General features: G+C 40.1%; 1 protein-coding gene across 3 annotated transcripts in view; it reads right to left on the bottom strand.

Annotated features, from left to right (window-relative positions):
• LOC149236477 (uncharacterized) overlaps positions 1 to 26888 on the bottom strand; it is a 390522-nt gene that overhangs the window by 137192 nt on the left and 226442 nt on the right. For all 3 annotated transcript variants that reach the window (XM_089372399.1, XM_089372400.1, XM_089372398.1), the window contains exon 4: positions 25354 to 25489. In XM_089372399.1, coding sequence (XP_089228525.1) covers positions 25354 to 25489 — 136 coding nt within the window. The remainder of the gene's footprint in view (positions 1 to 25353; positions 25490 to 26888) is intronic.

A 26888-nucleotide genomic window follows, 5' to 3' on the forward strand; every position in this document is an offset into this window, starting at 1 on the left:
AAACGTTCGGTGGTTTTTTACCCGGAGGGGGTTTTCTACCTAAAATCTTTGTGCCTCCTGTGTTCTTTTATTTACTGTTATTACTGCATAAATGTCAATAATAATTGAAGATTAACTAATGCTCTGAAAAGATTTAAAAGTTCTAATTGTAAGAAATACTAATTCACCCCCTCCCCTTCAGTATTTTCCAACAATTGGTATCGGAGCTTGGTTCCTTAAATAGCAGTTTAACAACTGGAAGGAGATCATAGAGCATACCAAGAATGGTGTACCTCTATTCAATGAAAATAATTATGCACTTTCGAAAGGAAGAATGGAGGTTTATCTCTTGGCGGGGTTACAAAGTATGGGACACTGTTCAAAATGGATTTACACCAACCGCGGATGAACAAGGTAAGAAGAATTTGGTAAATGATGCAAAAGCAAAGAATATTATTATTAGTGGACTTATTGAATCTGCTTATCATAAGGTGTTGGGTTGTAAAACCGCCAAAAATGTATGGGACAAGCTTGAGAATATATATGCAGGTGACTCAAATGTCAAAGAAGCAAAGCTTCAAATCTACAGAGCAAAATTTGAGCAACTTAGAATGAAAGAAGATGACAACATTGTTGCATACTTCCAACACGTTGATGAAATAACCAACACTCTAGAAGGATTGGGAGAGCCTGTTGATGAGAAGACTATTATACGAAAGATTCTTAGAACGTTACTAGGAAGATTCAACCCAAAGGTATCGGTCTTAGAATACAATGCAAATCTGGACAAACTCAGCGAAGAGGAATTACATGGACTTCTCATAGCATCTGAAATGAGACTTGATGAAGAAGAGGGTACTTCGCATCTAGAAACTGCGTCTGCTGCATCTAAGAAAACCAATAAGGACAAACAACCTTCAAAGGCAAAAACCTGCACCTGCACCTTCAAGTGTGAAGAAAAGGAAGATGATGAAGAAGGTTTTTCAGATGGAAAATATACTTACTTTACGAGAAAACTAAAAATTGGTAAGGGAAAATTCAAAGGTAAACTTCCATTGATATGTTTCGATTGTGGTGAGGCTGGGCATTTCTCAACAAAATGTCCGAACAGAAGTGATGGAAACTCAAAAGGAAAGAAAGGCTTTAAGAAATTTAACAAGCAAGGCAAGAAGAAAGGATTCAAAAGGAACTTTCTCTCTAAAGAAGATAGCTCATCATCCGATGAAGACAATGACAGTGAAGAAGAAGACAATGAGAGAGTATTGTTTATGGCCAAGCACAATAAACAAGAGGTATCAAACAACGAAGAAGAAGGGTTGACCATAGAAGAATTTTCTAAGGAGGCAATCAAGCTTATAAAAGAGCTCAAGGCTGAGAAGATCTATTCCAATACTCTTGAAGAACAAGTTCAAGGTCTCAAAATTGAAGTTGAAGAACACAAATGTATTGAAGAGTCACTTCAAAAGAAGTTGGAAGAAAGCAATCGAGAAAGGGAAGCATTAGAAGCCGAAGTAGTCTCGTTGCGTAAGGAAGTGAAGAAGGGAAAAACTATCCAAAACTATGCCAACAACTCAAGGGCATTGGAAGAACTCATCAACAATCAACGATCTTACAACGACAGAATTGGCCTCGGTTACAAAGAAGAAGAAGTAGGACCTTCTACAACAAAATACAATGAACCTATGAGATATGACAGGCATGTAGACTTCATTGGACAAGATTCGCAAGAACAGCCTTGGAAGACAATTCCCCGACGAATATTTCCATCCAGGTACCAACATATTTTTCATGGTTATTGTTATTCATGTGGAAAATTTGGTCATAAAGCTACAGAATGTCGCACGTACCCTAGGAACCAATACAATTCCAGGGGATCTGTCAAATATGAACCTCCCAGGGCTCAACGAAACATCAATAGATTTGAACATTTAAGAAGTAATATTGAATGTTACAAATGCCGAAACTTTGGACACAGCTAGAGACTGCAGACTTGAAAATCCTCCAGAATAATCTTCGAAGCCATAGAACGAACGAACATGGAAGAAGAAGAACACTGATAATTGTGCTCTTGCTCTCAAGGCTCAAAACAACAAAGATGTGTGGTATGTTGATAGCGGTTGCTCAACGCATATGACTGGAGATAGAAAGAAATTTGTATCTTTGAAAGAGAAGAAGGATGGAACTGTGTCCTTTGGAAATGATGGATCTTCAAATGTTATAGGATCAGGTACCGTCAGTCTCGGAAGCAAAGATGCTCTAGCCAAGAATGTTCTATTGGTTGAAAACATGAATCACAATCTGCTCAGTGTTGGACAAATGTGTGATCAAGGACACACAATGCTATTTAACTCCACAAAATGTGAAATCAGGAAAGGTAGGTATGGTAAAATTGTGGCTATGGCAAGTCGAGCTCCAAATGACATATATGTTCTGGATGAAGCAACTAAAGCATGTCTACTAGCTAAAGAAGATGAAAGCTGGTTATGGCACAAACGAATGGGTCACATAAACTTTGACAATCTTTTCAGGATAAGCAAAAAGGAAGCAGTACGAGAAATGCCGAAAATCTCAAAACCTTCCAACACACTATGTGAGGCCTGTCGGCACGGCAAGCAGACAAAATTCGGATTTAAAACAAAAGAACACTTTGCATCACATCCATTGGAATTGATACATATTGATCTATGTGGTCCTATGGGAACAAAAGGCTTAGATGGAGAATTATATTTCATGTTAATGATAGATGACTATACCAGGATGACAGCCGTCAGTTTCCTAAAGAAAAAATTTGAAGCATTTGAGTGCTTTAAGATCTACAAGAAGTTGGTCGAAAATGAAACTAATTTAAAAATAAAGTGTCTAAGATCAGATAATGGCGGAGAATTCACTTCTAAATTATTTCAGCAATACTGTGACGAAAATGGAATAAATAGACAATTTTCAACAAAACGAACAACTCAGCAAAATGGAGTTGCTGAAAGAAAGAATAAAACCGTATAGGAAATGGGTAGAACAATGCCGAAGGACTCAAAATTGGATGAAAAATTATGGGTTCAAGCAATTGATACGACAATCTTCATTATCAACATAAGTCTTCTCAGAAATAATTGCAATAAGACCCCATATGAATTATGGAAAGGAAAACTGGCTAATGTAAAATATTTCAGAATCTTCGGAAGCAAATGTTATATCAAAAGAGAAAATCAAAAGTTGGGTAAGTTTGAATCGCATGTTGATGAAGGTATCTTTGTTGGTTACTCACGCAAAATAAAGGCCTATAAATTCTATAATCTACGACGAAAACAGATAGTGGAGAGCATGAATGTTACATTTGACGAAGATAGTGTTCTAACGAATAATGATGAGGATCTAGAATCTTTGAAACTTGAGATAGAGGCTGAAAAAGGTACAGAGAAAATTTTAGAACGAGAAGCAACTGTCAACCAGGAAGAAGTAAATAATGATCAACAAGATATACAGGAACAACAACAAGAAGCTCCTACAAAGAGAACAAAAGAATGGATTCAAAAGAACCATCCATGAAATCAAATCATTGGTGACATAAATGAAGGAATTGGAACAAGAAAAGGTCAACAGCTTCGTTCATCACAACAAGCTCACATTGCTTTTCTAGCAACCTTTGAGCCTAGTAGTTTTTAGGAAGCCAACCGGAATGAACATTGGGTAGCAGCTATGAATGAAGAATTGGATCAAATCGAGAAGAATAACACCTAGGAATTAGTTCCACGACCAAAAGATAAAAGTGTCATTGGGACTAAATGGGTGTCTAGGAACAAATTGAATGAAGATGGACAAGTTACCAGAAACAAAGAAAGATTGGTTTGCAAAGGCTATGCACAAGTGGAAGGAATTGGTTTCGACGAAACATTTGCACGTTCAAGAAAAACAAAAGTCTACCAAATGGATGTTAAGTCAGTGTTTCTGAATGGAGAATTAGAAGAAGAAGTTTACATTGAACAAGTTGAAGGTTTTCTACTATCAGAAAAAGAAGACTATGTTTGCAGGTTAAAGAAGGCTCTATATGGTCTCAAGCAGGCTCCCAGAGCATGATATGCTCGTCTTGATGGATATCTACGTCAACAAGGGTTCAAGAAAGGTACTGCTAATAGCAACCTCTACGTACAAATAGATAAAGATAATTTAACAATCGTTGAGGTATATGTGGATGATATGATCTTTGGTAGCAATGATGATCGAATAAGTAAGAACTTTGCTACAAAGATGCGAAGTGAGTTCGAGATGTCTTTACTTGGTGAGTTGACATAGTTCTTAGGGCTTCAAATACCTCAGCAAGAGAAAGGAATATTTATATGTCAAGCCAAGTACATCAAGGAAATGCTCAAGAAATTCAAAATGGAAGATTGCAAACCCGTCCTTACTCCAATGGTAACAGGTTGCAAATTGAGCATAGACGACTCAGTTAAGGATGTGGATCAGAGGTTGTACAGATCTATGATTGGTAGTCTTTTATATAACAGCCTCCCGACCAGATGTTATGCAAGCAGTTGGACAAGTAGCAAGATTCCAAGCAGCACCAAAAGAATCACAAGGGCAATAATCTCATTATTCAAGCCTTTTGAGATGCAGATTGGGCAGGAAGCGTTGATGATCGTAAGAGTACTAGTGGAGCAACATTCTATCTAGGTGGTTGTCTCGTATCAGGGTTGAGCAAAAAACAAACCTCAATCTCGTTATCTACAGCAAAAGAAAAATACATTGCAACGACAACTTGTTGTACTCAAGTCCTTTGGATGAAACAAACTTTGCAAGATCTTCAAGTACAATTCAGTGAGCCTATTCCCATCTTCTGTGATAACACCAGTGCCATCAGCATCTCCAAAAATCCTGTCATGCATTCAAAAACAAAACACATTCCGATAAAATATCATTTTGTTAGAGAACAAGTCGTTGAAAAGAATATCAAACTTGAATATGTTGGTACAAAAGAACAAATCGCTGATATCTTCACTAAACCTTTACCTTGTGAAGCATTTGAATATCTTCGCTAGAAGCTTGGGATTCTCCCAAGTTCTCATTAGATTTTCCTTATTCAGAAAATAAAGGGGGAGTGGAAGTGTGTACAGGTCTGCAGGATGGTTGTGTGTTAGGGGGAGTTACCCTTTGCCATTGATGTCAAAGGGGGAGAGAAGGTAGTAGGAAGAGGTGCCCTGATCGCAGGGGAGTACTTGTGTTGCCATCAATGCCAAAGGGGGAGATTGTTGATCTAAAGATGATCTGAGGTTGTCATTGATGTCAACCCAAGCAGCACCAGGGGCTACCCTGATCTTGCAAGGGAATTTTGACTTGACAACTTACTCTATTTTGAGTCAATGATCTTCTAGATGGATTCTACTCGTCGAGATGTTTCCGTTGATATATGGCACGCCAAGTAATTCTTCATGGTTTGAGAGATATTCATGTTTGAAGTTAGTAACCCCAGTTAGTGGGCTAAAACCCTATGGGGTTGTGGCATGGCACTCATAATTGGTTTTGGTCATTGAATAGTCAATAATTAATAATTTTTTAAGCTCCTAAAATCCCTCCAACATTCTCTATAGAAGCCCCTCTCAACTCTATAAAAAGAAATCTCATATATCCTCCAAAAGGAGCGATCGTGGCATTTTCACTATAACTTCATTTTTGCGAAGTCTTAGATTTTGAAATTAAAACCCATTTGATTCGCAATCCTGATGAATGTCATGACCGAATTTCAGATCTTGGTTCGCTATATGTTCAGAGATATGATCTGTGGAAGTTAGGGTTTTTGCAGGCTCCCGAATTTCATCTCAAAGAAGTGACCGTGGGAAAATAGTCATAACTCTCTCTGAGAAGAGGATTGGAATTCTGTAAAAAGTGGCGGATAGTGCACAGGCTGTAGTTTTATCTTTATCAATTTTAGAGCTGAAGAAGAAAACAATCACACGTGGCACGTCGTACAAGTTCGCTCTACTGAACTAGTCCATAATTAGGTCATTGTGAGAGATTGGGCATAACTTTGTCTTGAAGAGTCCAAATCGGGTAAGACCTGTGGCATTGGAAAGAAGACTTAGAGGGCTACTATCGGACCGAATATCACATATTGGAGATCTGAAATTACAGAGATACATCAGATTAAATATCGTGCTCCTAGAAGGAAAGAATAAACTAGATCAAGTGTTGTTAAGGGGTGCAAAGGACCAGACTTTCTAGGGCAGCAAAGAGCAAGGTTTAGCACAAGGATGCAGCAGAGGTAAGCTACAGGTAGGTATATTTTGTATATGCATGTTCATCTCTTAATTGCATTAGGTTCTTTGTATTCTAATTTGTTGTTTTTATTTAGCACTGACATATGCTCTGTAGGATGAGGTAAGTTTTGCTATTATCATGTCATGGGTATTTCCTTGAAGACTTTTTGCATGTATTATATATTCATCAAGAGAAGACTCAATGCATAATATAATGTTCTGAAGAGTGAGAAAGGGTAGCATGACAAGAGCAGCAATCAAGGTGCAGAACAACAGCAAGAAGTTCACCACATGAAGTCTTCAAGTGGGAAGCACTGCATACAGACATTGTAAAAGTATCATTGTACAGATCCATTGTAAAAGCATCATTGTAAAAGTTGTACAAGTGTCTATCTGCCAAGAGTTGAAGAGGCAGTGTCGGGAGGTCTAGGATCATCATTAGGTGGTTGTGTCATAGTTGGGGTTATGGTCTAGTGTGTCTTCTTCTTCTACATCATTCTATATCATTGTAAAGTGGACCATTTTCCCTGGTACGGGAGTCCATTCTTCTTTTATTCTTCTATAGGGTGGTAGGGTGGTGCTAGGCTGGTGCATGAAGTCACCAACAGGTTCAAGCCTGTGAAAACTTCAGGGTGGTAGGGTGAGTTGTAGCTCATTGGGTGTTGGGGCATCCGTTCAGTTGACTACTGAAGAATCTCAGGCGTTGGAGCGTCCATCTAGTGGGAGCTGGAGAAGAATGATTTTCTAGAATTCTAGGAAGTTGTTGCTTTCATTTCAGTTGGGGCTGAAGATTAAAGAATTTATTAGAAAAGCGTTCGGTGGTTTTTGACCCGGAGGGGGTTTTCCACCTAAAATCTTTATGCCTCCCGTGTTCTTTTATGTACTGTTATTACTACATAAACGTTAATAATAATTGAAGATTAACTAATGCTCTGAAAAGATTTAAAAGTGCTAATTGTAAGAAACACTGATTCACCCCCCCCCCCCCCCCGCCCCCCCCTCTCAGTGTTTTCTAACAGCTGGTCCCCTTGACCATGGCAGTTGGCCATGAAGTCTTCTTCCCTCTATACCATCATTATATTCACTAACACATATAAATTGAAGGGTGGACTAAGAAAATGTTACTTCCTCTTAGGGGTTGGAAACCGTTGATTTGGGGTAGCATCAAATGTGCTCTAGGTTTCAAAATTTGCAGGAAGGCTTAGACACATGCATTCTCCAATACCCATAAATCCTTTTGGGAAATTCCACCCGGGAATAGTTTTACTAAAATAATTAATCATTTTTAATGGGACCCTAAGTCTAAACTTAGGAAATTAAAATAATTAATGGTTATTAATCTAAATTGTGGGTAGAAATTCTATAAAAAGGCAGAGATCAAGTCAAATGATCCTAAACATTGATTAGAATCTACTCTGGGCTGTTGATTGATCAACGAGAGGATTATAAGAGGAGACTTGATGGGCACTTGGAGAACACACCAGGGGCAGATACTCAGTTACCCGAGTAAGATCGATTTTCTGACTGGTCGAATTTCGGCAAGAGAAAATCGAATCAGAGGGAGAGTTGCAGGTGAGAAAGGAAGAGAGGGCATCAACACATTTAGAGAGTGCAAGGCAGCGAGAGGCAGAGCAGGAACAAGGTGACGCAAAAAGATGTAGCGCAGAGGCAGTTTGACGCAGAGCCTGCATGGGCAGCTTGATGCTGTGCCAGGGAGAGCAGCTTGACGCAGAGAGGATTAGAAGGATTCCATGGAAGAAGTGCTTCACCTGGGGTAGAACTTGGTCAAGAAGTGTCTGTAAAATTTCTCGTTCCTATTTTGTTGGTTGTAATTTGTACATGAGAATTTCCTAAAGAATAATAAAACCCTCATCTACTACACCGGTTTTCCCATATTGGGTTTTTCCGGAGACGATTGTCCAAAAATAACTATGTCATTGTGATTGTATTTGTGCTAGTATTTTTTCTTACATTTACTTTTTGCAATGTTTTAATTGTGAAGCCTGTAGTAGAATATATTTCGATATTTGCCGTAAGAATACCGTGAATAACTTATTTCTGAGATAATAAGTAGAATAAATAATATTAATCACTGCAGTAGGATTTCTATTTAGAAATTTTCACATGGTATCAGAGCTAAAGGGAAGCAGAAGGAAGAAGCTGGAGGACCCAGCTTTGAAAGGAGAAGGGAATTCGAAATTCCTGAAGAGGCAGTAATTCGAATCTCCCAAAGGGTTGCGTAGTTCAAGCCAAAAAGATTGGATTTCGTGGCAAAACTCTCTTTGAGTGAGTCGATAGAGAGGTAAGTCTTTGTAACAACCCATCTAAATTAACCCGTTAATAAAAATGTTAAACCTTATAATATATGAAGATATTTATATATATATATACATTAACCTTTATGACATATAGTTGGACTTACAATTATTAAAAGGTATATATATATCATTCAATAATTATAACATATTTTGAAATGTTATAAGTATATATATAACACTAAATATTTATAATATATATATTTGGTAAAATGATCAATTAATATTTATAAAATATATTAAATAAAGGTTATAAGAACTATCAATAAAGTCATATCATGTATTAAAGGAAGGTCACGTACATATATATAAGCAAGTTATGAACTTAGGCAAAATAACGTGACAGCATGGATATCAATCAACTATATATATATCACACATAATATCTAAAACTCATAAAGACTACCCATCTACTGAAAATTTATGGCAAGAAATATCGGAGAGAGGCGTAAATGCTGAGAGGCGGTGGCTGCAAGTGGGAGGGCGGCCACCGCCAGGAGAAGGGGATTTATAGCAGAAGCCTGACCCAGGTGAAGGGGGGAAGAAACCAGAGAAGGATAGACTCATCAGGGAAAAACCGGAAGAAGAGATTTTCAGTGGAATAGCTTTGATTGATCTGAGTTCTGGGCACGGAGGGACAGAGAGCCTCGGTGGAGAGCTTCTCTGGATTGAGCAACCAGTTGCTCTGTCTGGTCGGGTGGAATTGGCCATCTCGATATTGGATCAAATCAGTCAGCAGTTCAGGATCGCCAGTCCAGTAGCAGAACCGGGAGTCCGCCAACAGTTCAGGTAGGTACAGTTTCCATTTTTTTTTATGCATTGCTGTTCTCCAAATTATGAGTAATTCCATGCTGCTGCATTTAGAAATTTGCACATTACACATGGTATCAGAGCACGTTTTAAACTCTGCGGTACCTTATTGGCCCTACACCTGTAAACACACTCTTAAGGTTATGATTCTGTTCTGTTTTAGAAAGAAAACATTGTCGTAGAAACAAATTCCAGACCATGTGCTCCAGTTACAGGTTTCCTATATTCTAAATTACCTAAAATATTAAATATCCTGTCGCCCCATTTGAAATGCCGCAGAAGTATGCCAGCGTTCACACTCGATACAGCAAGAACTGTAGAAATGCTTGTAACTGCCTCTTCTTGGCATTGACGAATGTCTTCCTCACTTAAAATTGTGTAGTTCAGCTGGGGACGGCAGGCAGAGAAATCGGGATCATCAAGATCGTCTGCTGCATTGTCTACGAAGCCATAATCGCTGTCGTCGTCGACGTTGTCCTCGTCGTCAAAATCTAAAATTCGTTCCCCCTCCATCGCTGTCGTCAAGATAATCTCCGTCGTAGGCATCGTGCATATCGTCCTCCGAATCCATTTTGTGGGAAAGTATCGCAGATGGAAGGATTTGCTATGGGGTCGGGGGAGTTTTAGGGGTCGGACGTGGATTGTTGAGGGAAACCCCAGTGTCAGCGTTCAGATTCAAGCTAAGCGGTACAACGAGGATGATGGCGTATGCTGGAATTTTAAACAGTTTCATATATTATGACCTTAGGGTATGATAGATAGCGCATTCTGGAAAGAAACTATAGAAATAAAATGAATAATTTAGCTCAAACTTGGTAACATCGAATTTAAAGTTAAAGTTTTCAGCGCGAGGCTCTTAAGCTTGTGGTCGTGGTTCGAGCCCCACGGTGGGCGTCGGGAGGAAGGCATCGGCGGTTTCCGATTTTCTGTTTAAAAAAAAAGCTTGCTTATAACATAGAAATACATCCGCTTTCTTCTTTTGCGCATATCATTGTTAGTTAACATTAAAGGTCTACTGGCCGTCTTTATGAAATCCAAGCGATACTCAGGATCGTTTAATTGGAAGTCTCTGGCAGTTTAGACGTAAACCCTCTATCCGGCAAGCAAAACTGTTTAAAATTGTGAATGACCATGTACCTGCACAGAAAACACACTCATTGGGTAAATAGATGATGCCGGTTAAATACGCAGCGGTCTTTCAAATTAAATTTCACTTTCAGGTTACATCTGGGTAAGTATTTCCAATAACGTCTTGTATTCGTACCTGCGTGTCCATTGAAAAGTTTATTGTGGATTGTTTGATGTGGTGTCTAAAATCCAAAAAAAAAGGAGTATATGCAATTTTTATTATAAAAAAAAAAAAAAAAAAAATAATTGGAATTTTTTTTGTGAAATAATTATGTTTTTTTTTAAATAAATATGTATTATAAAGTGGAGTAATGAATGATATTTATATAAAGAGGTAGTTTTTTTTTTTTTTTTTTTTTTTTTTTTAATTAAATACACTGTGGTACACAAATTCTATAGATATGTCTTTTGTGCATAGATGCGTTTCAATAGCGTAACAAGTGGCACATTGCAAAACAGAATCTCATGGAAATCCGAAGAAACTTATAGGTCTAATATTCTTGATACATTATATGGTAGTGTCATCAGTAAATTCCATCATAGATGCGACCCCATTTGCCCTGGTGCTGTGCCAAATTGGTCCACCTCTGTGCTCTTGTTTTTGGCTTGGTCTTGTATCTTTATGGTGCATATCCAGACAGCCGTTGTTTTCCCAAAATCTTAAATTATTTGAATTATCATGTTTTTTATTTTTATTTTTTGGTTTCTTTGTCTGGCTAGCATTTGTTCTAGTCCAGAGGCAGTTTGAGATTTCGATAATTTTGGGTTCTGCTTTATTTTGTATGGATTGGGCTGCTACTGCTTTCAGAAAGTATTTGTGAAGATTTTAAGTTCTGATTTTAAGGGACCATTGCCAATAGCAGTGTCCATAAAGATGATTATATAGGGCATGAAAATAAGGGGGCTTAGAAATTTGCAATTTATAATTATTCATTTTCTTTATCAAATTGAAATCACGTTCTTGTTTTCTATCTCAAACCTATTTTATGATTGGGTGTGTACAATTTCCCTCTCTGTGGGTGTCAATTGGGTCGTCTTTTTGAATTCTCCAGTCAGTGTTGCTGAAAGTTGTCTCCTTGAATTCTCAAATTTTAGTGGCTGGCTTGGAAAATTGGAAATGGCCCAAAAGTTCAAATACGGGAGGATAGGACCCAAGTATCGATTGTAATGGAGAGCACAAATTGTTGAATGATATAATTGGTATCCTCAGATTCAAAGGCATTGCAAGTTTTGTGCTTTTCAGATGAAAATAAATAAATAAATAAATAAAATTCTATAGATTTCCTTAAGATGCCTTCTAGACCTATGATCCAGAGTGGAACTTATAAGGAGCTAGGTCAGACGGGACGGGACCATTTTCACAGAACTGGTTCTCGAAATCATAAATCATTGTTGTTCTCCGCTTAGAACCCAATCCACTTTTATGATTCACTGTTGAACTTTGCCTCTTCTAGATTTTAATCAGGACATGTCTATGGTAAGTTTTACGGCTAAAGGTCATATCCAAGTAATATATTCGGGAGATAGATATATGACCGCCTTAAATGTAATAATCAGATTGGGGGGGGGGTATGCCATGTATGTTACCTGTGAACATTATAAACGAGACATCTAACATTTTCATTTCGTGAATGTTATTAGGTAAATAAACTTTAGATGTCTCACCTTAGGAGCTAATAACCATACACTTCTGCATTATTCATATTAGGATAGAATACCCTGCATTAGGACAAGGAGGTCGCGAGGCCATCCTCCTTGACCTCGGTACCAGTAAGATCCGCCTAGCGGGTAAAAATAGCAAAACTATACCCGTTTTTAAATGTGAAGTTGCAATGAAATTAGTGTGTTAAAATTTGGTTATCCGTCTCAAATTCTTTTTATATATATACATTTTATTTGTGATCAGGAACCATTACTATGGTAAAGACGTATGAGCGGCGACGACGTGACCAGGCAGCATCATCACCATTAATGCCGCCACCGTCGCCATCGCCACCGCCACCGTCGCCATCCCCCTCACCCTCGTCACCACCAAGGCAGCAGTCAACATCAAACGCTCAAGCGCCAGAGTTGGCTGTGATAATGAACTCTTTGCAGGCCTTGTTGGAAACATTAAAGGAATCAACTAAGGCTAAAAACAAAGAGGAATCTCAGCATGCAGCCACCAGTTCAGCGGAACCACATAATTTGGAGCCCAGAGGATCGAGAGAAGACATCTCTAGAGAGCTTCAGAAAATTAGACTCCCAGAATTTTCGGGAGGTCGAGCTGGTGAACGCGCTGAGGCATGGTTGGAAGGGATGAACCGGTGCTTTAGGTTAAGAGAATATTCGCCTGCAGCAAAAACAAAAATTGCCGTGTTTCAACTAAAGGAAAGTGCCCTGATTTGGTGGGGAAACCTGGAAAAGCAGCTACACCTTACATCAGACAACGTTCCTTGGGATCTGTTTGAGGAAAGGTTCCGCGCGAAGTATTTACCTCCATACTTTCAACAGCAGCAAGCCAGAGCCTTTCATACACTAATTCAGGGAAGTAAAACGGTGGAAGAGTACGAAATAAGGTTTATGGAGCTGGTAAAATACATTCCCTACTTAGACTCTGATGAGCGTCAAGCTGAACGCTTCATATTTGGGTTAAACCCTCGCATCAGAGCCTTAGTAAGTATGTGGAAACCATCTTCGGTAGCCGAGGCAGTCGAATGTAGCCGTTATGCAGAAGAGCACCTTGGAATCAAAAAGGATATAGGGCCAGCAGGGCCTTTACAATCAGGACTTCCAGGGAAGGCTCCACGGAACTTTTTCAGAGGAGGTAGCTCGAGGCCACCTTACGGTAGCAGGTTTACCCCAAGTATGGGGACAAGAGTTCCCATGGCTGTAAACACTATAGCTGCGGAATCATCCAGCACCAGACCTTGGGCATTGCGAGGGACTACCAGTAGAGGAAGGGGTGCGAGAGGAACCAACATGGGAGGACGCGGCTCGTTCTCTAGAAATTCACACCCCGATTCAAGAGGATCAGCACAGCTCAATTGTTGGGGATGTGGGGGGCCGCATTTCCAGCGTAACTGCCCAGAAGCGTCATCGGACATATTGCAAAGCACTGGGAGGGAGCCGATATCAGCCAAGCGAAGTAATCATAGAATTCATGCAGTAGTCAACCACGACCAAGCAGCCCATCAATCCACTGTAGTGGAATCTTCAGGTATGATCAATGGTGTAAAACTCAAAATATTATTTGATACTGGTGCCACAGATAGTTTCATTTCGTCATATGCATTAAACAAATGTGGGCTGGCAGCTCGTAGACAAAATGATTTCCACCAAGTGGAAATGGCCTCAGGAGAACTCCAAACCGTGGGCTTGAGTGTGGATCAATGCAAAATTGACCTAGGGGTCTGTTCGACTAAATTAAAAGTGTACGTTACCGCCCTAGGGACGTATGATCTTATCATAGGTATGGATTGGCTGGAAGCCCACCAAGCGTGGGTGGATTGTTATGGAAAAAGGATTTTGGGCTTAAATGATGAGGGAGAAGTAATCCAAATTCAAGGGATCAAGAGAGAAATTTCTTTACGCTACATTTCAGCAATGCAGGTAAAGCGTTGTTTAAGAAAGGGTTGTCAGGCTTATGCAATTCACGAAGTAAGCCAGGAAAAGGGACCGTCCTTAGAACAATATCCGGTGATAGCCGAGTTCCCGGATGTATTTCCAAAGGAACTACCAGGATTACCCCCGGTAAGAGAAGTGGATCTCACTATTGAATTAAAGCCAGGTACCCAGCCGATTTCTAAAACGCCTTATAGAATGACAGCTCCAGAACTTCAGGAATTGCAAATCCAGTTGAAGGAACTACTCGATATAGGGCTTATTCGACCCAGTACCTCACCTTGGGGCGCTCCTGTAATTTTTGTGAAGAAGAAAGATGGATCCTTAAGATTATGCATAGACTATCGGGACTTGAATCGAGCTACAGTAAAGAATCAATACCCTATGCCGCGAATCGATGATCTTTTCGATCAAATGAAAGGAGCTTCTGTCTTTTCAAAAATTGATCTTCGATCAGGGTATCATCAGCTAAGGATTTCTGAAAATGATATCTCTAAGACAGCATTCCGGACACGTTTTGGGCACTATGAATTTACTGTGGTACCATTTGGGTTAACAAATGCGCCAGCCGTATTCATGAATCTTATGAACAGTGTTTTCCGTCACTATCTTGATAAATTTGTTCAAGTCTTTTTAGATGATATTCTCATCTATTCCAAGAATGAAGAAGAGCATAAGGAGCATTTGCGGTTAGTATTGTCCTGCCTTAGAGAACGTCAGTTATATGGAAAACTGTCCAAGTGTTCCTTCTTTCAGGAAAAGATTCATTATTTGGGTCACATCATATCAGGTGAAGGAATCTCAGTAGATCCTGAGAAGGTAAAAGCGATCATGGATTGGCCAATACCGAGAAACGCACATGAGATACGAAGCTTTATGGGCTTAGCTGGTTATTACCGGAGATTTGTGGAAGGGTTCTCCAAGATCGCAAAGCCAATCACAACCCTCCAGCGTAAAGGTGTTAAGTATGAGTGGACCGAGGAATGTAATAATGCATTCTCTGAACTCAAAAGACTACTCACTAGTGCGCCAATCCTAAGAGTCCCGGATATGGGCAAAGACTTTACAGTATGTACTGATGCATCCAAGCAAGGGCTGGGTGCAGTATTGATGCAGGATCGGGGAGTGATAGCTTATGCTTCCAGAAAGCTAAAGCCTCATGAAGAACTCTATGCCACTCACGACTTAGAGTTGGCCGCGGTAATGCTAGCTTTAAAGATCTGGAGACACTATTTGGTAGGACGAAAGTTTACACTTAAAAGCGACCATCAAAGTCTACAATATTTGTTCACACAAAGAGACTTAAATGCCAGGCAAAGGCGATGGAGTGAATTCCTAAGTGAGTATGACTTCGGAATATCATATATTAAGGGAAAGGAGAATGTGGTAGCAGATGCCTTAAGCAGGAGACCCCGGATATTTTCTCTCATACCCATTAAAGTGGACTTAAGACAGCGAGTGCTGGATCACCTTATAAAAGACAGCTGGTATTTAAAAGTGAGGGCAAGTCTTGAGGGAATTAAGGCAAAAGAATCTAAGTTCGAGGGTTATGAATTAGAAAGCGATGGGATCTTGCGATTCCATGGAAGGATGTACATTCCTGATAATAAAGATCTCCGAGATACCATCCTCAAGGAAGCTCACAAAGCCGTATATTGTGCTCATCCTGGAGTAGGGAAAATGTATGCGGATACCAAGAAACTCTTCTTTTGGCCAGGCATGAAGCGGGATATCACTCAATTTGTAGCAAAATGTATGGAATGTCAGCAAGTAAAGGCAGATCATTGTCACCCAGCGGGTCTCTTACAACCCCACGACATACCTATGTCCAAATGGGAGACCATCTCTATGGATTTTATCACTGGACTACCTCTTACTTCTCTAAGACACAATGCCATTCTGGTAGTGGTGGATAAATTAACAAAAAGCGCCCATTTTATTCCGGTAAGAGATACTTATGATGTTGCTGACGTGGCTCGAGTATTCATAAACGAAATTATCAGATATCATGGAGTACCTAAGAAGATTATATCCGATAGAGATTCGCGATTCACTTCCAGATTCTGGACGTGCATGCAGACAGCCTTAGGTACTCAGCTAAACTTAAGCACGGCTTACCATCCTGAAACTGATGGCCAGACTGAAAGAGTAAATCAAGTACTTGAAGACATGTTGCGGATGTATGTAATGGATCAGCAATCCCACTGGGAAAAGTATTTACCCTTGGTTGAATTCGCTTACAACAACAGTTATCACAGTTCAATTGGGATGCCTCCATTTGAAGCTTTATATGGCAGACCTTGCAGAACTCCGTTAAGTTGGGACAGGTTAGAAGATCGAGTGATAATAGGACCAGAATTAATCCATGAAATGGAAGCACAGGTCAGACAGATTAGACAGCGATTAAAGGAAGCACAGGATAGACAAAAGAGTTATGCTGATGCTCACCGATCTGATAGGAGGTATGAAGTAGGGGACCAGGTCTTCGTCCGCATCAAACCAAACAAAAGTACTATTCGATTCGGGAAAGGGACAAAGTTATCACCCCGATTTATAGGACCGTTTAAAATCGTGGAAAGAGTTGGACCTGTTGCCTATCGTCTTGCCCTGCCATCCCACCTGCATAGGATTCATAATGTATTTCATGTTTCTGTATTAAGACATTATGTAGCTGATCTATCTCATAACATCCAGTGGAAAGAATTGCAGGTTTCGGACGAGGGAGTCATAACGGTCGAACCGTTACGTATACTGGAGCGTAGAGTTCGGCAGCTGAGGAACCGCCTGGTGGACCAAGTTAAGGTCCAGTGGGACAAGTATAGTCCTGGGTCAGCGACTTGGGAGGATACAGAGGACATATGTCAGAGATACCCTAGTTTATGTCCATTTTGAAGAACTTTACACTATGTTTAGTATATATATTTACTTCACCTCTGTCAGAGAACCAAAAACATTTGAATGATAAGTGATAAGTACGAAACTTTGCGGCATAATATATGTTTAAATTCATGCTGGTACGTGGATACCAAAATAATATATGTGTTTAATTCCTGCTGGTACATGGATACCAAAACAATATATGTGATTATGTTACTAAATAATAAATGTTGAAGTAAAGATTAAGACCGTCAAATGAATTTACTTCTGGTAGAATTGAACAATATAAATCTGTTTTATCTTTTACATGTCAAAACGAGCAACTGAAATAAAAGACAGAAAGGGAATACACCCTATAGAAAAGTCAGAATACATGCATAGAAAATGAACAAAATTCTGTTATATGTAGATCATACATAAGTTATTTCGAATATGCTGATGCACATCTTACAAATGCCGGGTAAGTATAAGATTGCAGGTAAACTTGCAGGTCAACTACGAATGCAGATAATTGATCCAATTTTCGAGATGACCACGTGATGACAGAACTCAGATCAGTTAAAGCTCAAAGTGATTCTATGATAGGGAAGTAGCCATGATACTACTGGAGGGGTGGAGGTGTTACCCACCGTTTATCCTCTGAAACCTGGAGTCATGGGAGGACTGTGCGAGTCACGCTCCCCTAGACGTGTGATGATGACTGCCGGATGCCTACTGGTAATTAGGTCGGTATAGTCGACGCTGTTACCTTCGTGTTATGAATGGTTAGGTCAGTAAGATTGACGCCATGGCATACTCTAGTAGAGGTCGGATAGGATGGGAGCAGAAGAGATTAGGAAGGATAGGATGAGTTTGAATAGCTTGGGGACCTGGATAGAAAGGTCGTGTCCATTAAATCCTTGAACCTAAAAGCTCTAACTTCGGGACGAAGTTTTCAGAAGGGGGAATGTATGTAACAACCCATCTAAATTAACCCATTAATAAAAATGTTAAACCTTATAATATATGAAGATATTTATATATATACATTAACCTTTATGACATATAGTTGGACTTACAATTATTAAAAGGTATATATATATCATTCAATAATTATAACATATTTTGAAATGTTATAAGTATATATATAACACTAAATATTTATAATATATATATTTGGTAAAATGATCAATTAATATTTATAAAATATATTAAATAAAGGTTATAAGAACTATCAATAAAGTCATATCATGTATTAAAGGAAGGTCACGTATATATATATAAGAAAGTTATGAACTTAGGCAAAATAACGTGACAGCATGGATATCAATCAACTATATATATATCACACATAATATCCAAAACTCATAAAGCCTACCCATCTACTGAAAATTTATGGCAAGAAATATCGAAGGGAGGCGTAAATGCTGTGAGGCGGTGGCTGCAAGTGGGAGGGCGGCCACCGCCAGGAGAAGAGGATTTATAGCAGAAGCCTGACCCAGGTGAAGGGGGGAAGAAACCAGAGAAGGATAAACAGTTCAGGGAAAAACCGGAAGGAGAGATTTCAGTGGAATAGCTTTGATTGGTCTGAGTTCTGGGCACGGAGGGACAGAGAGCCTCGGTGGAGAGCTTCTCTGGATTGAGCAACCAGTTGCTCTGTCTGGTCGGGTGGAATTGGCCATCTCGATATTGGATCAAATCAGTCAGCAGTTCAGGATCGCCAGTCCAGTAGCAGAACCGGGAGTCCGCCAACAGTTTAGGTAGGTACAGTTTCCATTTTTTTTATGCATTGCTGTTCTCCAAATTATGAGTAATTCCATGCTGCTGCATTTAGAAATTTGCACATTACAGTCTTTCCAATCGAAATTTGTTAGTGGTAGAAGGAACAACGAAGTATAAGATTTAGCAAGGAGGCTTGTCTCAGGTGGGAGGCAGTTTTTCCTGCAGCAGTTGTTGGGACAAGCTGGCGTCATAAATTGGCACAATATGGATACTCAAAGTGTCTCAGATTTATCTACCAGTGTAGATGAAGAATTCGCATGCCTAGCAAATTTAGCGTCAGCAAATGTTTGGTACATTGATAGCGGGGCTTCAGCCCATATGACTAGAGTACGAGAACATTTCTCGAGCCATCAAGAAGAACAAATGGACTTCCAAATAACTATATGAAACAAAACGAAATGTACTCCAGTAGGGAGGGGCACCATAGCATTTCAAATGGAAGCAAGGTCCGAGCCACCAATTTTATGCATGTACCAGGATTAGGAATGAACTTGATTTCAGTGTCCCAGTTACAGGACAAGGAATATGATGTATACTTCATGGGAAAGAAAGTATATGTCAAGCATCCAAGTTGGAAGAAGAAAAAACAAATTGGGATTCGAAGCAACAAGTTGTATAGGTCGCAGCTTGAATCACCAATGGCACTGATACACAACAACTATAATGGTGAGAAGGAGCGAAATGAATTATGTCACAAGCGAATGGGGCATTTACACCATGGAGCACTGAGGATGCTCAAAGAGATTGTTACAGGGGTACCAATCCTTAGTAGTGAACATGATGACTTATGCAGAGGATGTGTGCTAGGGAAGTACGCTAAAGCAATTTTTTCCAGAAGTAACAATAGAGAAGAATGCGTATTAGGATTAATACACTCAGATATCTGCGGTCCTATGTCCAGAAGAGCTCTTAGTGTGTGGAAATTTCTAAGTCTGACACATCAGAAATCCCTACTGCATTATCTGGTTTATTATCTCCTACTTGTTCTTTCCATTAACAAGTTATTTATTAATATAAATACCGAAATAAACACAAATGCAACCTTCACACATATACAGATCAACAACTGAAATAACTGAGACAACACAAGGGACACCATTATTTTTGGACAATCGTCCCCAGAAAAAACCCAATGCGGGAAAACCAGTGCAGCAGATGAGGGTTTTATTATTATGCAGTTTTCTGAATACAACTAGGGTGCCAGAAATGGCTCACCCTTCAGAGATTTTCCTTGGCAGAAGTACCTCTCTTCGGAGATAGATATTCCGGCTGATCAGCAACTAGATGATGAGCCCCACAGTGACTTCAATTGTTCCTCAGCTGGATAGCGAAAGCTGCTCCAAGCTTCTCTCTAGAACCACGTCACCCTCTATGGCTCTGTGTCTGCCTCTCAGCTCTCAGTTTGCCCCACGAAAACACCATTGTGCAACTCTTTCTGCCCAGCGTCAACTTTGCTAGCCTCTGTGTCTATCTGCGTCAGTTTCTCGGCCTCCTGCGTCCTCAGCGTTGGCCCTCCAAACCTCTGCGTCAACCCAGGTTGCCTCTACGTTGTCTCTCTGAAACTCTCTCTGCCTCTCTGCTATGTATTCTCGGCCTTCTGCCGAATTGCCCCTCGCTACAATAGATCACTAACTTGATTTCGCAGCAAACCCTGCCCAAGAAAATCGAATTGACTGATCAACTACGTGTATCTCCAACTAGCCCTCAAGCCTCCTCTTATACTTTTCCTGTTGACGATTCAACGACCGAGATTAAGTCCCTAATCAACGGCTAAGATTAGATCTAGCTTGATCCTTGTTATTTAGAACTTTCTCACCCATATTATATTAATACACATTAATATTTTAATTTTCCTAAGTTTAGACTTAGGAACCCCATTAAAAATATTAATTATTTTAATATCTCTTCATCCGGGTGGAATTTCTCCAAACGATTTCTGGGTCTTGGAGATCTCATGTGCCTTAGCCTCTCCACCAATTTTCATGGCTAGAGCACATTCGATGCTACCAAAAATCAACACTCCCTCTTAGCGAGGAATGTGCTCTAGTAATGCCTCACCATAGAAGCATCACACTGATCCTCCGCATTGGTACCTGTGCTGATGCTTGGCCTGCTGCCTCACATCCACTGCACTACTGCTTCTTGTACTGTTGTCTATGACACTGCCACTGCCACTGCTACATCTATACTACAGCTCCCTCTCAAAATGTTGCCTCATGCTGCCCATAGCACTACCACTGCTACATCTATACTACAGCTCCCTCTCAAAATGCTGCCTCATGCTGCCCATAGCACTGCCACTGCTAACTATTGCACTGCAACTCAGTTACCGAGAAGTAAGTAACTGAATTCACCCAAACATTGACATCCTGTTCAGTTTGGAAGCCTCGTGATGCTGAAGCTACCTCTACTACTATCATGTGCACCCTCTGCTGCCACTGTGTTGCTGCAACCACCTCCGTGCCTCTCGCACTGCTGCAACGTCCACTGCATTGCCTCAGATTCCTGCACCCTAGCCCTACCTTGCAGATCCATCACACTTTGCTCCACCCGACACCTGTCATCATGCCACTGTTGTTAAGGCTCCCGTAGCCGGATGTGATCCAGGAGTTTGGGTACCTCAAGGATCCTGCCCCCTAGCATGTAGTCCTCCTGACTACAACTCGATGTCACCCCACGTCTTCTCTAGAGGTGCATGAGAACTCATGGCACAATCGTCATCAGTCTCGACCTCTTTCTCTGCCTTAGCTGGAGCTGCCTTTGAATCGGAAGCTTCTCCCTTGCCTTTCTTCCTGGGACACTGGGATGCATAATGACCCAACTCCCCACAATTGAAGCACTTGAACTTGGAGATATCCTTCTTCTTCCTCTTCCCTTGTTGTCCCGCAGATGTTAGATCCGCATCCTCTTCCTCCTCTTTCTTGACTCGCACTTCCTTACCACTACTCCCCACCTTGGTCAACCTCCTGATCTCTTCCTGTCGAAGAGCTGCCCACATCTCCTCCCAACCGAGAAGAGTAGCCCTGCCCAAAATACTTTGGACAAATGTCTCCCACTCCTCGGAGACTGCATTCAGGGCAGTCCTGACCATAAACTTTGGATCCGGTGTAGACCCCACGGAAGTAAGTTGGTCGCGAATCTCCTGCAACCTGAGAAGGAATGGATCTATCTGCTTTCCCTTATGCATCTGATATGACCTCAACTGATTCTCCAAAAGCATCTTCCGTCGCACGGAAGAGCCCTAGAATATGGTGGTCAAGGTGTCCCACATCTCCTTTGTTGTGTTCTTCTCAACAATATGTGGTATGACATGATCTTTGACCCTGTCTAGGATCATGCACTTCGCCCTTGCCATCGCTTCCTCATACTTCTCCTTCTCAGTTGGGTCAACTGGGATAGCCACTAATTTCAAGGAAAATTCCTTGATGCGACGTCGATCCAGGATTGCCAGGATCCTGGCCTTCTAGATGACAAAGTTGGAAGCCCTGTCCAACCTGTCCTGATCCCTCAGTCCGTTCACTGCCATTTCAGCTCCTCTTCTGGACTCCCTCTGAGTCTCGACTCCCCTCCTGGAAATCTCCCTTTGAGTCCTGATTTCTCTCCTAGAAATCCTCTGGCCAGCAGTCGAACGCTCCTATCCAATCCTCCTTGCAACTGCAACTCAGATCTGGATTCCTTGGCTAGAAATCCGTTGAGGTAGTGACTCCCTCTACCTTAGTTCCATCTCCTTAGACACTGTTCTGTATCGACAGAAACAACGTCCCACCAGCTCCTCAAATCACAATCTACCCACAACTCCCCAAGCCCTGACAACTGAAGAAATTGAGCCTTTCAAGTTCTGTGCAATCTCGACAAAGGCTGAATCTGCCCCTCCGGCCAACTGCGTCAATCCTACCTGGCTGAGTAGGATGACATGGCTCTTTGTGAGCCTCTTTTGCCTCTGTGCTGGCCCTTTCCTTGGCTCAAAATGATGACGCAAGCTCTGTGTCACTTCTCTTGCTGCTTATGCTCTGGAACAACGTTGTCTCTCGTGACCACTGCTTCTGCTACAAATTTCAGATTTCTGCTGGTGTCTTCAGTCCTCCTGTGATCTACAACGCTCTGATACCATGTGGAAATTTCTAAGTCTGACACATCAAAAATCCCTACTGCATTATCTAGTTTATTATCTCCTACTTGTTCTTTCCATTAACAAGTTATTTATTAATATAAATACCGAAATAAACACAAATGCAACGTTCACACATATACAGATCAACAACTGAAATAACTGAGATAACACAAGGGACACCGTTATTTTTGGACAATCGTCCTTGGAAAAACCCAATGCGGGAAAACTGGTGTAGCAGATGAGGGTTTTATTATTATGCAGTTTTCTGAATACAACTAGGGTGCCAAAAATGGCTCACCCTTCAGAGATTTTCCTTGGCAGAAGTACCCCTCTTTGGAGACAGATATTCCGACTAATCAACAATCGGATGATGAGCCCCACAATGACTTCAATTGTTCCTCAGCTAGAAAACGAAAGCTGCTCCAAGCTTCTCTTTGGAACTGCGTCACCCTCTATGGCTCTGCGTCTGCCTCTCATCTCTCAGTCTGCCCCATGAAAACACCACTGCGCAACTCTTTCTGCCCAGCATCAGCTCTGCTAGCCTCTGCATAAGCTCTGCGTCAGTTTCTCGGCATCATGCGTCCTCAGCGCTGACCCTCCAAACCTCTGCATCAGCTCTGGCTACCTCTGCGCTCTCTCCGACACTCTCTCTGCCTCTCTGCTATGTATTCTCGGCCTTCTGTCCAAAAATAACGTTGTCCCTCGTGTATTTGTCTTGTTCTATTTTCAGTTCATGATCTGTATGTATGTGTATTCTGCAATAGTGTTTTCATCGTTGTTTAAATCATTAAATAACTTGTTGAATGTAAAAACAAGTAGGAGATGATAAACCAGTGATTGCAGTAGGATTTTTGATGTGTAGATTCAAAAATTTTCACATTCCTTAATGCATGCTATGTGCCCAATGATTCGAAGAATAGATGGGTGCATAGACTTCACATAGTTTGGTATATTCGGCTTTCATATAAGCTAAAAGATTTTGCTTGGTTAGTAGTCTACTAGGGGATTCCATCCGAGGCTTGGGTGGCCAAGAATGGACTTTCAGATGGCTTTTGTCTTATTTTCCATCACTTGGAGACAGTGAAGCATATTTTATGTGAATGTTAGTCCGCCAAATCTTGCCAGAGTTATCTTGAGGATCAGTGTTCAGTGTTTCTTCAGGGCAGGATTCATTGTCATTCTGGATTGTTTGGAGATTTCCGCTCTTTAGTTTGTACTGTGTTCTCTGGGATATGGCATTTCTTGCAGATCCCAGCCTTATTCATTCTATGGAAAATCAGGTGTAAGTTGCTTTTTGATCATGGGGTGAGCCTGTCATCTACCTTTTGTTCTATGTGGAGGAATGAGGTACCCATCAGCACTTGGCTAAGGGTGTTGTTGATCAAATATGTACATTCTTTGGATCCAACAAATTATTATGATTTTATTTTAGTAGCTTTGAGGAAGAGCTGTGATGTCCATTTTATATATCCTTCTACATTTTGCACAGCAGTTTGTAAATATAATCTATTTTTCAAAAAGAAAAACTTGTTGGTGGACTCTCTTGCTCATCCAAGACTTTCCTAAGCTGTAATAAGATTGTCTAGAATGAAACACATTTTGATAAACCTTGTCTGCTAAGGATAAAGATCAATGTGATTGCATGAAGATGTATTTTCTTTACTTGAAGTGGGAACTGGTTTCTGGAAAAAAAATTATAACTTAAAATACCTGGATAGGGGACCGACTATATGCACATTTTCAAAGCCCTTTCTATCTCCTTGCTGTGATACTGATCATCTTTCTTCCAAGCACTATATTGGTTGCATTATCCCTAAATCACGTATTTTTCCCTATGGCATGCATTTGGTATTACTAAATATTTTCTTGTTCTGTAAATCTAAATATATAACATCTATGTTCACTTGCTGCCGCTTTCCTGTTTTTTTCTGAAAAAAACATCTTACATTAACAAATAGATTACATGCCTTCCCACTGCTGCTTCCCTTGCAAATAATTATAGGTAAGTATTTGCTATTTTGTTCATTGAGATTAATGTAATCTGCATCAGAAATCAATTCAGACGCAGTCAAGTTGTATTTTGTTCTAATTTAAGAAATTAGACACTAGGTTCATCTAATAATTTGTTGTAGTCCAGACTCCAAATCCCAAACAGGACAGCAACTGGTTTGCTCACCGGTTCAGGTAATTAAACGTCAACTATTCATATTAGAGGTAGGATAGCTCAGAAGCTAAGAACTATTTATCCTACTGGCATAAACCTATAAGCCTGAATAGCAAGAACTAAGTAAAATCTTGGATGCCCTCTTGAAATTTTGTTTCATGAGTGACTTACCATTCAAGGAAAAGAATTTAATAACTACCTGGTACCCTGTGAAACCAGATAAAACTCCAGCCCCTCCTAATGTTAAACCCTTCCCCATAGCAATTAATAAGTTGTACACCAATGGATTTCAATATATATACAACTAATAACGAAAGTTGGAATAGTGTGAAAAAAATCTATGGAAAACGTTCTACTTACATTCAAAGCTTTCTGCGCCTCTCTCTCAATCCAAATGATTCCATGGTCAGATGTAGTATTCAGTGAAAGGATAATATGCTCAAACCTCTCCTCAACTGGAACAGCACTTTTCACCTCCGGTGGATACCTTCCACATCTGCAGCATACGAAATTTCCAATAATAAGAGTTATTCGTAGACAAGTGCACAGAGTGTTCTCGTTAGGCTTTAACAGAAATCTAACTAAACATGGAAAGAGAAAATTCAATGTAATACTTTGCTACATTAAAGACTATTCAATAAGATCAATGTTAATTTCTCTATATTTTGGAATATGAAATATTTATAATAGCAATAATCGCACAGCTGTCTAGTGTCAGAAAGTCTTCCTTGCCAGATATATAAACATATTCCATAGATCCTCACTCGTTCTTTCAAACAAAGAGAATTAAATTTATTTTTTTAAACCATGGTGAATCGGTAATTCTTTGGATTAATCTAAGGGATGCCCAGGATCAACCCTTGTGGCTACCTTATAAACACCATGAGCATATCTAGCAACCTGCAAGCCAGATATACCAGATCTTATGATTTAGCAAGAGCCGAGACTCATGGATAAGGGGAATCTACTCCTTGAACCGAGATCATAGTAGGCCATATACTCAATGAGATTGGTTTCACCCAATGAAACTTACCATTAAACTACATATCACTGTATAAAGTTATAAACAAAGAGAATTAATTATGAAGCATGCAAATTAAGTTATACAGACCCGAACCCTTAAAGAGAAGGCTCTGAAATGAGAGTAGGGAAATCTATTTAAAAGATAAATCTTTTATTCTCAAATCCACGAGTTCCCATACAAAGAGATTTATCTAGCCATTACATAATTGTTTAGAAGATGCAAAATAGTTTAAAACTAACAATTAGCACGGGAGCATCATAAAATTTTCAATCAACATGAAGTCTGAAATAATTCTTAATAGTCACTAAATTTTGTGTCTCCTTTACTGGGGCTATTATCAGGCCCTTCTAAAGTACAAGAATCACATTCTCTGTACAGCCTAAAAGATTTATCATTGCCAGTTCCACCGCTACTGTGATACAAAGATCAAAGAGGGGGAAGAATTTAATCTACCTTTAATTCATCTTGGATAAAATAAATAAAATGCTAGCAAGCATAAAGCTATAGTGGCTCAAAGTCACGTGCAAAAATAAAATCAGATTTTATATCATTACTGTTACCTACCAAAATGGATAAATGCCATAGGAGAATTTTTCTAGCCAACATCAATGTCACATAGTTCAGTTTGAATTCAAATTCAACAACCATATGAATTATATATATCATCTATATCAGTGATGACAATATCACCGATATTCGGAAATATCGCAATATTTTCGGGGAGACTAGATATCGCTGAGGAAATATCACGATATTTTGTCTCCCCGAAAATATCGCAATATTTCCGAAATATCGACGATATCTCGGGAAAATATCGTGCTACGATGCAAAATATCGCCGGGCTTAGAGAAAAATTCGCCGCCGCAGCTAG

Source organism: Pinus tabuliformis, chromosome 8 (genome assembly GCF_031772625.1).
Source record: "Pinus tabuliformis cultivar Carrire ecotype Pingquan chromosome 8, CPIR1, whole genome shotgun sequence".
Lineage (NCBI taxonomy): Eukaryota > Viridiplantae > Streptophyta > Pinopsida > Pinales > Pinaceae > Pinus > Pinus tabuliformis.